Genomic DNA, 15,314 nt, shown 5'->3' with positions numbered 1-15,314 from the left:
TCTTTGTTTGCCCGTTTTTGATACAACTGTGTGCACACGCGCTCCTGTGAAGGTGTGCAGAGTCGTTTTTCCATGAATATTTGCGCTGGGAAAGTGTGCGTGTGCCACCCTTCCACTCTCTGGGGCTCCACTCATACATTTCACATCTGAAGAGCTTTATTTGTACCAAACCTCTGTTACAGACATTGTTACCATGGCTACAGCCCAGTGAGGACCACTGACACAATGATAGACACAGTGGCCATGGCAACCCTATGATCACTAGTGGGTAATATGATAATTCACGGATGAGGCTTCTGACACATTACGGCCACATGAATATGCTCAATCGCTGGAAAGCCGGCCTGTCGCTGGTAATCCACAAGCCTTTGTGCAGCCAGCGTGCCGAGCGACTGACAAAAGATACTCTGCTGTAACCAAGGGTGAGCAGAACTAACAATAGCTGTCCTCTGGATAAGCTGGAACAAGAGGATACATACATATCAAGCTGCTACTCTGCAGATATGCACTGTGTAGCTTGCGCCACATGGGTCGCCACCGAATTCAAATGGCACAATCAATATCATAATGAACCTGTGATTCCCAGCAGTGGTTCCACATTGACGATAGTTAGCAGCCACACTGCCTCCGAAATCCTCGAGATCGGGCAAGCAGGCAAGGTCCCTCAATCCACCTCGTGTTACAGTATGGTGCAGAGACAGAATCCAGCAAGACTATTTTACAAGCAGCATCCCATCAATAAATCAGCCCTTCCAAGGTCTGCTTTAATTCAATCCAGAGCAATCTAATTTTATTGGTATGTACTGTAGCCTCTTGCAATGTCATCTGTCAGTAAAAGCATCCCATAAAAGCTGGGGGCCTTGACCTGCTAGAGTGTAATAATATTCATACATACCCCCACCCCCTTCCCCCCTGTCCAATATCACCTCCAGTATCTCGTGTCTCTTTGAAAAGAAAGCTTCTTTGTTAGCAGCAGATACCAAAACACACTAGAAAGCGAGGATTTCTGGGACGAGGATAAGAAATACAGAAAACGATTTTCACAAAAGCAAACATCTGGTTTTTTTAACTCACTGATCTGTATCGTAGCTTTCTACGTGGGCCAAATATTTGTGTTAGGCAATATGTTGCAATGCAGTTGGAAAACTTAAAAAATAACATAAAATTTTTAAAAAAATTAAAAATCATTCCCACCAAAAGACAACAAAACAAATGGTGGCCAACTCAGCAGACTCCAACAGCAAGATGTTGAGCTGTTCCACAACTGCAGTTGACTCATGGTTTACTTACCTAGTCAGATTCTTAAGACGACGTACAAAAAATGTCAAATATGATGCAAAAGCATGGAAGAAAAAAATAACACAAAACAGCAATAGACTTTGTCAACAGCTGGTATAGTCCCCAAAACTGTAGTGCACTTGTGTTTTTGTTCTTTTTAACTCGTTCCAGTTAGAGAAAATGATTTAATAACGCAGTGGTGTTTTAAACACCTTTTTGCCAACAGTTTGGGAAAGACACATTCCAGCTTTATCACATTATCAGTTTGTTGTGGAAGAACTTTGACCAGCCTGCACAGAACCCTCCATCCAATCAGCTGCACCCCCCACCTTTGGGATAAACTGGAAGATCGCCAAACATCAGCGCCCAAGATCTTGAAGAAAGATTTCCATAAAGCAGGGGTTGCGGGGGACTTCAGGCTTCAAGAATCGGTGTCCTACAGGTTTTAGATGTGTCCTTGATCCAACACAGCTCATTTAAATGGCTACATTACCTCCTCAACATGTCTTGAAGTCCTCCAGAGGCCTGGTAATGAACTAATCATCTGATTCAGGTGTGTTGACCCAGGGTGAGATCTAAAACCTGCAGGACACGGGCCCTTGAGGCCTGGAGTTCCCCACCCCTGCCCTAAATTGTTGAAGTCCACGTACTTTTGGCTATACAGTGTGTCTTCATATAAACTCCTGATGACTTGGCAAAATGTAAATTGGGTTAATCTGCTTCTAAGAACTTGGGCACACTGGGTTATGGTAAACATAGCCTTGAGGGTAGAGCATTAAGTTGGCAGCTGTAGTCTGACAAAAGTAAAGCACGCGCAGAACATTGTTTTAAGGACTCGACTCTGAAGCCATTGATGATTATTATAACTAAAAGACGGCTTGCTCATTATTTGCAGTCCGCAACATTTTAGCCTGCGGGCTGTTATAGTCGATGACATGAGGACAGCGAGCGTTGCCGCGCTGTGGTAACCGATTTAGTTGGACGGCTGACCCTAATGCTTTTATCATAAAGGAAAGATGGATGGAACAAGTCAAATCTCTCTCTCTCTCAGACCCTGTCCCTGCTGAGCAGCAGAAACTGGGAGAGCAGAGAAATGAAGTGACATCATCAGCGTAGGCCACATTCCTGAAGAGGGAGGGGGTGAGGAGGAGGAGGCGGGGGAGAGAGGGAAGAAGAGGAGGAGGAGGAGAATGTCCCAAAACTTTTGAGGTTACAGGACCCGCACCCCCCAAAAACACAGACACACTAACACGCTCTCCCTCTGTGTGTGTGCATGTTTTCTAGCACACATTTCTTTGTGTGATAAAGTACATGGGCTCCTCTTCCTCATCATGTGCTCCCTGTTTTAATTCATGTGCTTCTCCTCCTGTCCCCTCCCCCCACTGCCTCCCCGACTCATACACTCTTCCCCCAACCCCCTACCCCCACCCCACCCCCCCACCCCGTCTCTTTCTCTCTCCACCGACCAGAGGAATGCAAGAACCACATCTGGAACTTATTAGAGAGCGAGCAAGAGAGAAAGGGGTAGATGGAAAGAGAAGAAGTAATGGTGGTGGTGGAGGTGGGGAGGGGAGTGAAAAAAAAAGAAGTCCAGGAGGGAACAGAAAGCGAGAAAGAATGAACTTTGGTAAGCAGAAAAGGGATCACGCTGAGACAGAAAGTCAAAGACGAGCAGAAAAGAAAGTTAACGGCGACACCGGCTAATGGCAATTAACCTCAGTGGGGACGGAGCGGGGGAAGCGCTCGGCTGGCACCTCAGATGTGGGTTCAATCAGTTGTGATTCCAGCGCAAACGTAGCCTTTGAACCGGACTCGACCATATTCTGTGTGAATGAGCAGCTTTGCTGTCCCCACTGAGGGAGCAGTCAAGCCTGAGTAATAGTCCCTTTCTCTATGCCGCTGGCCTCCTCCTCCTCCTTCGTCCTGGTCCCTCTCTCCTCACTCCCGGCTCGCTTTTCTTTTCATCCACAACCTCGTCCTACACTTCAATACTGCCCCGCCACCCACCCACCTCACCACCTCTAAAACAAACAAAAAAAAAGAGTGCAATCACTCTCGATTCCTGCTTCACCCACCTGCCCAAAGGACGACCCCCCCCTCTCTCTCTGTCCCCCTTCCTGCCTTCCAAAAGTTTGGGGGTTTTTTCTATTTTTTTTCCTGTAACCCCTCCATCACCTCAAATTGTTTCTTGCTACAGAAATGTGGCTGTGCCATGTTGGAAAATAACAAGGCCAATAGATTCAGTCAGATGTGATAAAGTGTTCCTCTCTCTTGCTCGGGGGACTGTGCATAAAGAAACATTTTTAAGGGGAAGTTTTTTTTTTTCTTTTTTCTTTTTATAACTTGTTGGCCGCCGGCCTGTCAAACACAATCAGATTATGAGGCCTTTAAATCCTGGGGCTTCACTTGAGGAACATTTACGTGCATAGCTGCTGAGGATGCTTGCAAGTAAGCGTGCCCGCTTTTGACCGAATTCATCTCGGACCACAAGTCTGACGGCGAATTATCCAACTGCATACTTCTTCGAGGTTTTCGCTGGATCATCCGAGAGCAAGCGAGTACGTTCCTCCTCCCGAGCGCCACTTGAAAAAACATAATAGGACACTCGTGTCCAGAGGAATGCCCTTAAACAAACATATCAACTGAGAGAAGCAATCAACATGTCACACATTGACAAACACCCGCGGGGGACAGAGATGCCAAGAATTTCTTGATTGAATGGAACCCAATGGGGAACAACGGGCGTACATGTACATTATATTACAGCTGGTTCAGTGATTGCTTTCAGTGGCTAATGTCAATTAGAGATGCTTTTTTGGTAAATAGGCTTCATTCGAATCACATAAAAACCGTGACCTCAATTCGCATATTAACGGTGGGATGCAGCAGAGCTATATCTCTGCTCACTGGGATCAAAATTAAAAACAGACTTCTGCCTCGCTACATACAGTCTGTCACTCCGGATCTACACTCTGAGCCACAGAGAGCTCAGTATAGGGGAAAAAAACTGGTTCGTTAGCCTCAAAAACCGTAGCAGCGAGCTTTCAAAAAGCATCATATCGCTATAAATAGTTGTGTAAAGTGGTAATCCACTTGGAGGACAAGTTTCTGTAGGTGGAACTTTTATTCTTCATCAGTTACTAGTGCTGCGCTCTCTTTTTTTAATTTCCCGTAGCCATCATCTGAGTCGAAACAAATGAATCGCATCATTTTGTGGCAAACTTTTGATCCCTGGATATTGTTTTCCTAGTATGCATTCATGTGCTAAAAAGTGAGGCTCGTCTATGTGAGATCAGCCCAGACTAACTACAGAATCCTTCTTTTATTTATTGTGAGGACAATAAAAAAGCGCCATATGTTGTGTGATATGGGATATTCCCATGCTAATGAAAAAGAAACCATGCCTGAATCAGAGATAAGAAATCTGTGAATTTATTCAGAGGGAGGAAATGCCACAGATTATTACTGGCAAGAATGTATGTAATGTTGTAAATCAGCAGTTTTAACAGAGTGTTTTAGCACCACACTGGATTCTTTATGAGCCTTTCCCAATTCTTCATTTTTATTTGAGCTATTACAGCCCACTTTGAGTCATTAACATATTGCAGTTGAACCACTGCTTCTCTGATCAAACAACCCCTGAGGAACCCTTCTTTCTCTGGGTGTAAAATCCCCTCTGAGTGTGTCTGACTCTTCCAGCATGTGAATATTTTCTTAGCTGAGGACAACACAGGAATCCGTCTGAGGTCTGTGATTCACAGCCCGGCTGTGTGATTCAGGGCTGGAGAGTACAGTACAGGCAGCAGCAGCTCGTGGCTTGGATGTGCACAAAAGGACAGAGGCTGACAAATGGTACACCTGCACTGGAGCCTTTGTCCGCGTCAGCATTTCAGGCCCGAGGTCTGGCTATAGGTGCAGTGCTGCGAGTCCAACCTCGGGGCTTGAACGCTCATTAGTAAGTTAAAGGAGCGAATTCGCAATGATTGATTATGCAGTAACATTTAACAGCAGCATTAATGGCAGCGCTTGCTTAGGACTTATTACTAGGCTGGTATGTAGATACAAGGCTGGGATCCTGAATCAATCACTCCTGCTGCTAGTACAGACAAACTAACGCTTGCATTGACTTTAAATACCTTAGAACATTCTGATATTCCAAAGCTTTAATTAGCTGCTCCACTAATAACCATCCAATCATTAACACTAGCAGGCAATTATATGTGAGCAAATTGCAGGCTATGGAATACTGTTTTACCCATCTAATGAAGAGATAAGAGTGGGGATCAGAAGCAAAAGAAATTGTGCTCCCAAACCGAAAGCAACTGTTATCTCTTTGGAGGTGATATGAATTCCAGCTCTTTCTGGATTATGTCAACTCCTCTTCTGTTTTTGTAGCCCAGTGCAAAAATTTTTTTAAAATCTCTGGGCAACATTTGAGCTCTCATGTACGGCCCTGCTAATCACGTCGCGAGGAGAGCCTTCAGAGAGCAGATATCTCCTGGTTTGAGAGCGCAGCGTGGAGTAATAATGGATTATACAGCTGTAGCAGACAATGGGACGCAGGGCTTCACACATGTAAAACAGGCTGCGAGCAAGTGTGTCTCATGCACATTCAGTCATGTGGACTGAATGGTTTATGAGGGGGGAGAAATGGGAACGGCATGTGACAGTAACAAGGGGTCAGGGTGGCGAGGAGGGGGATCGGTGGTGGTGCTGCCGCATCGGTTGGCAAATATGTAGACGAAGACGAACCTGCTCCCTAGTACGTGTACATCCTCGCGTGCTTATGTGAACCCTCAGCAGCACTTACTGGGTGGATGCTGAGCAGAAGCAAAAAAAATAAAAAATACAAAGCCTGGCAGACTAGGTGACATCATCCTTTTCTATACCTTCCTTTCCTCCAAACACGCCCCCTACCTATGATGAAGTGGTCTCCTGGCCGCCCAGCAGCCAGCATTGCATTACTCCCCGGTCATCCAAGGTGAGGGAAGGGGTGTGTGTGTGTGTGTATTGGGGGGGGGGGGGGGGGGGGGGGGGGGTATAGGTGGTCTGCTGTGGCTGTGCAATCACAAAGACACACAGATATGCCTCAATCAAACAGGTAGCTTAGAGAAATTATCCTCTCCTCATCCTCCTTCAGCCTCCTGTTTCCTAGCAACTCGGCTACAGCTGTGATTATCATAAGCCAATAGCATACCTGGCACCCCACAGGTACGGTGTGTGTGTGTTGGTGTGTTGGGAGGGGGTGCAGATGCATGGCGGCTACTGCTGCTTAAATGCACAAAGGACGCCAAAGGAGAGGGTGAAATGGATGAGGCGCACAGGTAGAGCAGGAGAGAGGTGTGTGTGCGCGAGGCAGACAGAGGGGAAACGGGGGGGAGACGGCTGCCTCTCAGCACAGAGGATCACTACAGGAGATGGTGGCAGAGCTCTCATTGACTGACACGCCATTCAGAGGCGATAGCAGCGTGGAAGTGCTGCTGGCATGTAGAGCAGCGCTGGTCAATCACTGTCATTCCCGTCACGTCCTCAGCGCCTCACAACCCGTCTGAGTAACGGCGCTGGCAGTTTGTCAAATACGCAAAAGGTCATTTAGGCCGGTGAGCGCGCGCCACACCAGTCATGTTCAAGTTAGACGCACGCGCGCACACAATCGAACGCCTGTAGTCGCGACAATAATCCTAAAAAAAAAAGAGCGTAATTGCCGCGGTGCAGTCACACGCGCGCGCGTTCTGCGTGCTCGTACGTAGCTACACGCGCTCACAAGGTGATCCATCGCTGCGGTTCATATGGGAATGAAATCATATCAGATCCCCTCTCGTTAGTTTCTACACACACAGACCGCACAGTAAAAACTAAAGACAGGCTCGGTGTGCATTGAGCTTAATGTACACACACACACACAAACATTTGAGTTATTCGAGCTCGAAAGAAAGAGAAAATGTAGTCTTACCAGTTTGAAAACTCAGCACCAAACTCAGGAGGAGCAGCCTCTGCATGGTTCAGCCGACCAATAAGTCCGTTATTGGCTCAAACCTCCGTGAGGACAGCATCAAAAAGCGGGAGTTTACAGGACTTTGACGGTAATTACAGACAGAACAATAATCCTCTGGCGTTGTCCCTCCTCGTCTTCCCCCTTACTAGGCTTGCACTGGCTCGAGTTTTATACCATTTCACTGCTTTTTTTTCTTTACCTCTCTCCTGCTCTCTCAAGCGGCAGTCCGTTTTCTACTACACCGAGGCGCTAAGCGAGCGGCAATGACAAACCTTACTTCCGGTTAGAGCGTCAAAACAAAATAAAATTCGAAGCAGGCGGTTTTAAGTAGCTATGTCATTGCTTCCTAAGCATTTACTCAGAAGCACTGTATGAAAGGTCTTTATACTGTTGGGTTTACTGTGACTTTAAGATTTTTATTTGCATTACTATTACTTTTTAGGGAACTCTGACAAAATGTGAGAGCTCATTTCAAATAATAGACGAGTAGAAATAATATTCTAACGGCTCGAATGCCGTTAATTTCTTCTTAACTTTCTATGATACGTAAAAACAAAAATGATAGTGAAATACAATAAATGTAAACGTTTACTGAGTATGACCCTGCGCGCTACTTCCGGTGTTGTGTAGTAATCTGTCCGACTTGACGTCATATTCTCATTAGCGGCACATTCCTCTCTCTCTTTCTATCACGTCAGCAGAGCCACAGCACTGCCCCCTTCTCCCTCTCCCTCTGGATCTTTAACAGGCCAACACCGTAAAAAAAAAAAAAAGGGGGGGGGGGGTATTAAATAAATAAAAAAATAAAAAAATAAACCCGCTTAGAGAGGCATAATCATTTTGACACATTTGCTGTAGCCGGAACTGCTTGTTTTCTCCTGCTTACTGTGTGGAATTAGGTAATGAAATAAGCTGTAACCCTAAAATTATCAACATGTACACATTAAGGTCAACGTGAGGTCATCTGTTTGAACAGAAACGTATTATTACACTAAGGTAAATCCAGACGGCTTAGAGTAATAAACTGATGTTATAGTCAAATGTCATGACATTGGCTGTAGTGTACAACTAATGTTGTTATGACCAACATATAAGCACAGTGCACCTAAAATAAAAGAGGAGATACTACAAGCATTGGGTTACAGCAAGGGTTTTTAGTTTTTCTGTTATTATTATTATAGCAACAGAATCCGCAGCGACATCATTAGAATAATACTGACTGCGCAGTGATGCCACTGTGATGACTAAACACCCCATGTCCTTATTCTTGCCACATCATGTAGGAGAGTGGTTTTAGTGACGGATTCCCGTGACAGGCCTACTGTAGCTGTCACAGCTCAGTAGGTCTCCACACTGAGCTGGTTCCTCCCGACTCGCTGTAAGTAGCGGGGATTACGCTGATGCTGGAGCGCCCCCTTGCGTTCAGGACCCAGACCTACCCTGCGCGTTCTTTGACCACTTGAAACGTAAAGGCAAATAGGCGGAGCGGTTAGTGCTACGTTTGTGCAGATTTGAGCAGGTAAAATTAGCGTTTGTGCTGCTACGGTTTTTGAGATATTAAACATTATTTTATAGGTCATTCAAAGGTCCCCAGACTGCTCCAAAACGGGCCAAAATGGTCTACTTTTTTAGTGCTAGGTTTGTGCTGATTTGTGCAGGTAAAATTAGCGTTTGTGCTGCTCTGGTTTCCGAGATATTAAACATTATTTTATAGGTCATTCAAAGGTCACCATCCCCCCAGACTGCTCCAAAACAAACCAAAATGGTCTACTTTTTTAGTGCTACGTTTGTGGTGATTTGTGCAGGTAAAATTAGCGTTTGTGCTGCTACAGTATCTGAGATATAATGATTTTAATTATTACGGCCTACGCTGTATAACACCAGTGTCTGTGGCAGTGACTTTCAGCAGCTGTGGAGTTTTGCACTTTTTCTAGGCTTGCTGCATATTAACTTTTATTAGTTTACACTTTAGTAACACAATTTATTCAGCGGAAAGGTCGATATTTCTTTTGTTACTAGTGCAGAAACGTACACAAGGTAGGCTAAAGTTTTTATTTTATCTGTGGCAAAACTGAGTTTCATGTGAAGTGATTCACGTATACCTAAATTATTATTATTTTTTACATACCCAGTTGGCCTCTATGATTTTGTTTTGAATTATATATGTTCATTATTATTAATGTAGCTGTCTCAGAAAAAATGAAGTGTTTGCTTTGATAGGTTGTTACCTACGTGTAGAAAACTGAATATTCCACAGCACCTAGGCGAGGGATCTTCAACTTGCGGCTCTAAAGCAACATGTGGCTCTCCGGCCCCTCCACTGTGGCTCTTATAAGACCAAGTAAGTCATTTTTTTATTATAAAGACAACAAGAAAGGGTTCTGTTAACAGTTTGTTTTTTTTATGAAATATCTGCATTGACTATTCACTGAATGTACAAGGCTTTTAAAAGTGATTTAATGTTTCTTAGCTTCAAATCTGTTTACTGTAATTTTCAAGTTGGTTGCCCATCTTTCCTAATTTTCAATTATTATGGAAAGGACTCACGTAGCTGGCTTCATTTTAACAAATACTTTTTTTCGTTATAAAGCTTTGATGATTCATTGTCTTATCAAATCTAAAAATAAACATTTTTATTTACATTTCCATAGCTTACACGATACAACAACTCATTTTCTAGATATTTATAGGCTCTTTCTTTTTTTAGGCTCTAGACAGGTTTTGTAGCAGCAGGGGGAAAAGGGGCCCTTTGAAATGAAAAGGATGCTGACCCCTGACTTAAGCCACCAGGTAAACACAAAACAAATACAGAAAAATTATTGACAGAAAAATGGAACGGTTACTTTCAAGGCTACAGGTGAAGGTGACTGGGTGTGTAAAAGCAAATATGCATCAGACTGACAAAGAAAAGAGTGTTAAAAGATTTTTAATTTAGAACTTTAACTTTATGTGCAAAACTGAACTTACTGATAACACACACTAGCCATTTGAACACATGTAACTGTAATGAACCAAATAAAACAGAAAAATGCAGGCAGCACTCATTATACTGTGTATAACACAGCATGGGGTTGTATTTTTTTCTTTTCAGATGCTCCTGTCACTCCATTTCCCAGGTCATCATAGCACTCCCACACACATGGAGCTCTCCTGCAGTATGCAGTGTAATGCCCCAAACCATCAGTGGTCATCTTTCCATGGAAAGCAATTACTTTCCATGGAAACCAGGATGGCAGGAGAAACAAATGGCACTTCCCTTGTCATCCCTTTGCTGAGCTAGCAGTGCTGTGAAGAGCAGTGTTTGGTAAAATAAACACTTGAGATGTTCCTCATTGTCTTAGCAATTACAGCAGAGATATTGCACTGAGCATCGATTTGGATCGCAGCAGACCTCAACGAGACAGCTTCAAACATTACACTAAGCAGCTCTGCTCTCCTCCTGTAGGTTTGTTGGGTCACACCATCTGTGGCAATGGCTTTCACCAGCTGCAGGACTGGGTTTTCACTGTCTTTCAGAACAGCATTTTGAAATGTGGAGCTGTCACAGAAGGCACAACATAAGCACTGAAAAAATGCATCAAATGCACAGGTATTGAGCACAGAGATTGTCGATTCCCCTAATCTAATAGGCTGATGGAGGTTTCCATTTTTTAATAATCCCACTTTCACTCTTTTGGCCCCAAAAGTTTCATCTGCATGGAGCCATTCGGTACATGAAGAGAGGTAGGAAGTCCTCTTCCTTTTTTTGGGTGGAACAGCTAGGCCCCTCCAGTTCTCAACTGCATCCCCATCAGCCGGAAGAATGTTTGTGGCAGCATCAGATCCCACAAACGGGTGAGCATCCATTTTTATTTTATCTTCTGCATTGTGAGTCGTCATGGATCCAGAATTGGCATCTGTGACTTTCAGTGGTCCCACTGTTGCCTCATCTTTGACCTTTTCTTTTGCAGAACAAATCCGCATATTTCCCTCGATGAAGGAAAGATGACGAGCAATGAAGCGATTGACTCGAAGAGGCAAGTTGTCATGTTTGAAAAGGCCATGTTTTATGTTTTTGAACTCAGCTTCAACAGTGGCTGAACTTGCTGTGATGCTGGTGCTTTGGAAGAGAGGGACCATTATTCCTGTCCAGAGTGGCAAGTAACTTGCCAGTCTTATTATATGAGGAATAATCTCAGGGAGAAAGTGAATATTATCTCTATCCCCGTTTGCTGCAGCAAGTGACCTGCTCTCCTCACATTTTTCTGTTACCCACTGTCGTAGGTCAGTCTGGATCTCATCCACTGAATCCACTCTCTCACTTTCCTCCGTCTGTTCATCTGGAATGATGATGGAGTCTTGAGCAATTTGGGCTTTCAAGTATTTCTTGCACCTTTCTGAAGGAAGAGGGGCTCCAGAACTGTCATCACCTTCTGCCTCACTGAGGGCCACAACAGTGATAGCATGTAGGAGCTGTTTTGCATGGTCCAAACATTGAGACTGAAGAAGTTTTGCTAATGACCTGAAAAAGAAATCTTTAACACGATGTGTTTTCTTCTTCAGGCAGTTCCACTGGCATATCATCTTGATGCAGTGCGCAACATCAACCCTGATATAACAAGAGGGGAGTTTGGCAGACTGGGTTCCAAGAAGGACATGAAAGCATTCATTAAGGTATGACTTCAGATCAGGATGAGGAGTGAAAGCCTTGACCAGAGCTCCCAGAATTGCCAGAGAAAAGTCACTCACAGCTTCCTTTGGCACAGGTGCACCTGCACGAATCCATTCTGTCAACCAGTTTGTGATGGCATTAACATCATGTTTCTCTGACAGCATTTGCACCACTGGGACACTGCGGCAATTGTTTTCTTTCAGAATACCTTGATAAAGGAATATATGGCCAGATTTGCCATTTGGTCTCAGCAGTTTTTTCACAACTGAACCGGTTGCATCAAAACACACAGTTGGGGGAGATTTTTTTGACAATGTCTTATAAACATTCATCTGTGTTTTACTCCAGTAGTGACAGAAAAACCTGTCCAGTCCAATATCTCGGATGCTACCACTGTGAGGAACACTATATTTTAACAATTGCAGAGATGCAATGGGGTCCTTATCTCCTAATTCCAAGTCTTTTCTCTCTTGTTTGGCTTTTCGCAGAGTGGCTAAATTTGGAAGGTGGCTTGGCTCAGGATCTCCAACATCCATCAGATCTGCTGCCCTCGCTGACCTCCATACAGCTGGTTCCATTCTGCCCTCACACAGCTCTTTAGCGATCACCCAGGTTTCCAGACATGAACCGCTTGGAGTGGCCAGTGTGCAGGGAGAAATCTGTATTTCTCATGAAACACTGGAGCACCATTGGACTATTAATTGCTGGCTGTCTGTCACATGACATTTCTAACTGGCCATGACACTCCTTACAGTCGCCTCTGATGTCCAGATAATTATTGTTGACAATTGGATGGACCTTTGCTCTACGGAACACAAGTGTACATGTATTTTTGATCTTCTTCCATATAAGATCGTTGATGATATGAGTCCAAGTGCCAGGTTTCAAAATTGTGTATTCCCTTTTTTGGGTAGGAGAAAACTTGTCATTGTATTCAACCTTTTCAGGAATAAATTTAACCCAGTCCTCAAAAGGGACTTCTAGTTCAAAAGCTTGACAGTTTTCTTGTCCAGGAGAAATGCAATGTGAATCTAACTCTCCTTCACTATTACTTTCCTGATCACTGATTTCCAAAGCTGACCAGATGTTGTGTCTATTTAGCTTCACAAAAGTGTACAGGGCCTTTGCTGACATCTTGTCTTCTAGCTGCTGACTCAGCTCTTTCCAGACTGATGCAGCTGGAGTGGCTATTTTGCCATTTTGGACTATGGCCTCTTTTGAATTGCAAAGAATTGCAAAAATGGAAACCTTGTCTACAGATGGCTTTCGAGGCATCTTTAAAAAACAAAACAAAAAAAACCACACTATGATTATGATGGAGCAAAACGTGATTTCTGAACTATATATACAACCAGGAGCAACCCCTCCCCCAAGTTCTCCACCAATCTACACTTTCATATTTTGTGGAATTATTGTTTTTAAGATGGAGCTATTGAATTTGTGAGTTTATTAAAGAGTCTGAGTATTTAACCCATGTACTGTACAGCACTTTAGTCCAGTGTGCTACATGTTTTAAAGTGCTTTAGAAACTTTTTTCTTGGACATTTTTGAAAATGTTTAACATTGAAAAAAAATCCTTTTGATCCAAACAGTTAGCTATATCATGTATTAACTCAGTAACTAAAATCTCAGTATTTTAAATGTAAGCTTACCTTGTTCAGAAATCAGATGAACGCTGTTCTAAGAATCCTTCAGACACAGTAATGCCAAAAAATATTTTTTTCTGCCAGAAAATGTGTATTTGATGCAAAAGACTGCGAGCTTGTTCGTTTCTCAAAAAGTGTTCATGGGAGTGTAAAATGTTCAAATGTAGTTTTCAATAAAGTTTTTTTAATCCACTCTAAAAAAAATAAATACTCAAGCATTTGCATCGTGGTTTTATGAACAAAAAGTGATTGAAGTAAAGAAATTGAAGTTTAAAAAAAAATACACTCATTACAAATTTAGCTGATTAAATACGACAAGAGGGTTTTTTAACAGAACTTTATTGAACAAGTGAACACACAAAGTGAAAGGTCATTTGAAAAAGACATTTTTCAGCAGTAAAGCATAACAGAATATCTCAAATCATAGCAGCACAAACGCTAATTTTACCTGCACAAATCAGCACAAACGTAGCACTAAAAAAGTAGACCATTTTGGTTTGTTTTGGAGCAGTCTGGGGGGATGGTGATGTCATCAGCAAAAAATATAACTTTTAATATCTCAGATACTGTAGCAGCACAAACGCTAATTTTACCTGCACAAATCAGCACAAACCTAGCACTAAAAAAGTAGACCATTTTGGCCCGTTTTGGAGCAGTCTGGGGGGATGGTGACCTTTGAATGACCTATAAAATAATTTTTAATATCTCGGAAACCAGAGCAGCACAAACGCTAATTTTACCTGCACAAATCAGCACAAACGTAGCACTAAAAAAGTAGACCATTTTGGTTTGTTTTGGAGCAGTCTGGGGGGATGGTGATGTCATCAGCAAAAAATATAACTTTTAATATCTCAGATACTGTAGCAGCACAAACGCTAATTTTACCTGCACAAATCAGCACAAATGTAGCACTAAAAAAGTAGACCATTTTGGCCCGTTTTGGAGCAGTCTGGGGGGATGGTGACCTTTGAATGACCTATAAAATAATGTTTAATATCTCAAAAACCGTATCTTGCTGAGCAAGATGCCCGAAAATATATGCGCGCGCAGGCACACATTTCACCGGGGGATGTTAGAGGCGAAATGTAGTAATGATAAAACCTGAGGTAATCATATTTTGATAACAATAACAATAACGATAATACTAATAATAATAAAGTCATCTACATGCTGGCTGATAAAAGCTTTTGCGGTGCTATGAATACACTGCACTGGCTACAGTCAAAAGTCTAAATGTTTTCACATTTTTTTTAAATAAAAGACATTAAAATACATACAGTGCAGTATATACAGTAAAATACTGCACTGTTGGATTAGGATTGTTATGTTTGGTCATAGGTACTGGAAAATGACCAAACATAACAATCCTAATGACTTTCATCAAACTCTTACTAAAGCTTTTAAACACAGAAATATAATGGGGGGAAAATCCCAATGTTTAAAATCCAAAATGTTATGGCTATATATATACCTATAAAATCTATTTTATGGGTTTTAAGCTTCTTGAAAATGGAGACATAAATACTAAATCAGTACCAAAGGCGTGAGGACTTGAAAGAGGACATAAATAAGGTAACGTAAGGAGAGCATAAACTAATCAGACTGGGATATCAGAACAGAACAGGCAGGCTCATGTTTGCAGCTCCTGCATTAAATCTGTACTAGAGGTTATATTTATGTTTGTGTGCTCTGTGTAGCTGAACATCAACCTTCTGAGCTCCCAGTTAAGGCTCACTATTAATAG

The 15,314-nt window shown here is 42.8% G+C and overlaps 1 protein-coding gene across 1 annotated transcript in view; it reads right to left on the bottom strand.

Moving 5' to 3' along the window:
* The window catches only part of LOC146636903 (kin of IRRE-like protein 1), a 36,881-nt gene extending 24,793 nt beyond the window's left edge, over positions 1–12,088 (bottom strand). The window contains exons 1-2 of the mRNA XM_085350400.1: positions 11,529–12,088; positions 10,735–10,811 (exon numbers count right to left, since the gene is read on the bottom strand). Coding sequence (XP_085206526.1) covers positions 10,735–10,811; positions 11,529–12,088 — 637 coding nt within the window. The remainder of the gene's footprint in view (positions 1–10,734; positions 10,812–11,528) is intronic.
* Positions 12,089–15,314: the final 3,226 nt, after the last annotated feature.

Source organism: Diplotaxodon limnothrissa, linkage group LG3 (genome assembly GCF_057381915.1).
Source record: "Diplotaxodon limnothrissa isolate DT_005_m linkage group LG3, D_limnothrissa_male_GT1.1, whole genome shotgun sequence".
NCBI lineage: Eukaryota > Metazoa > Chordata > Actinopteri > Cichliformes > Cichlidae > Diplotaxodon > Diplotaxodon limnothrissa.
This window is presented reverse-complemented; position numbering and strand designations above follow the sequence as displayed.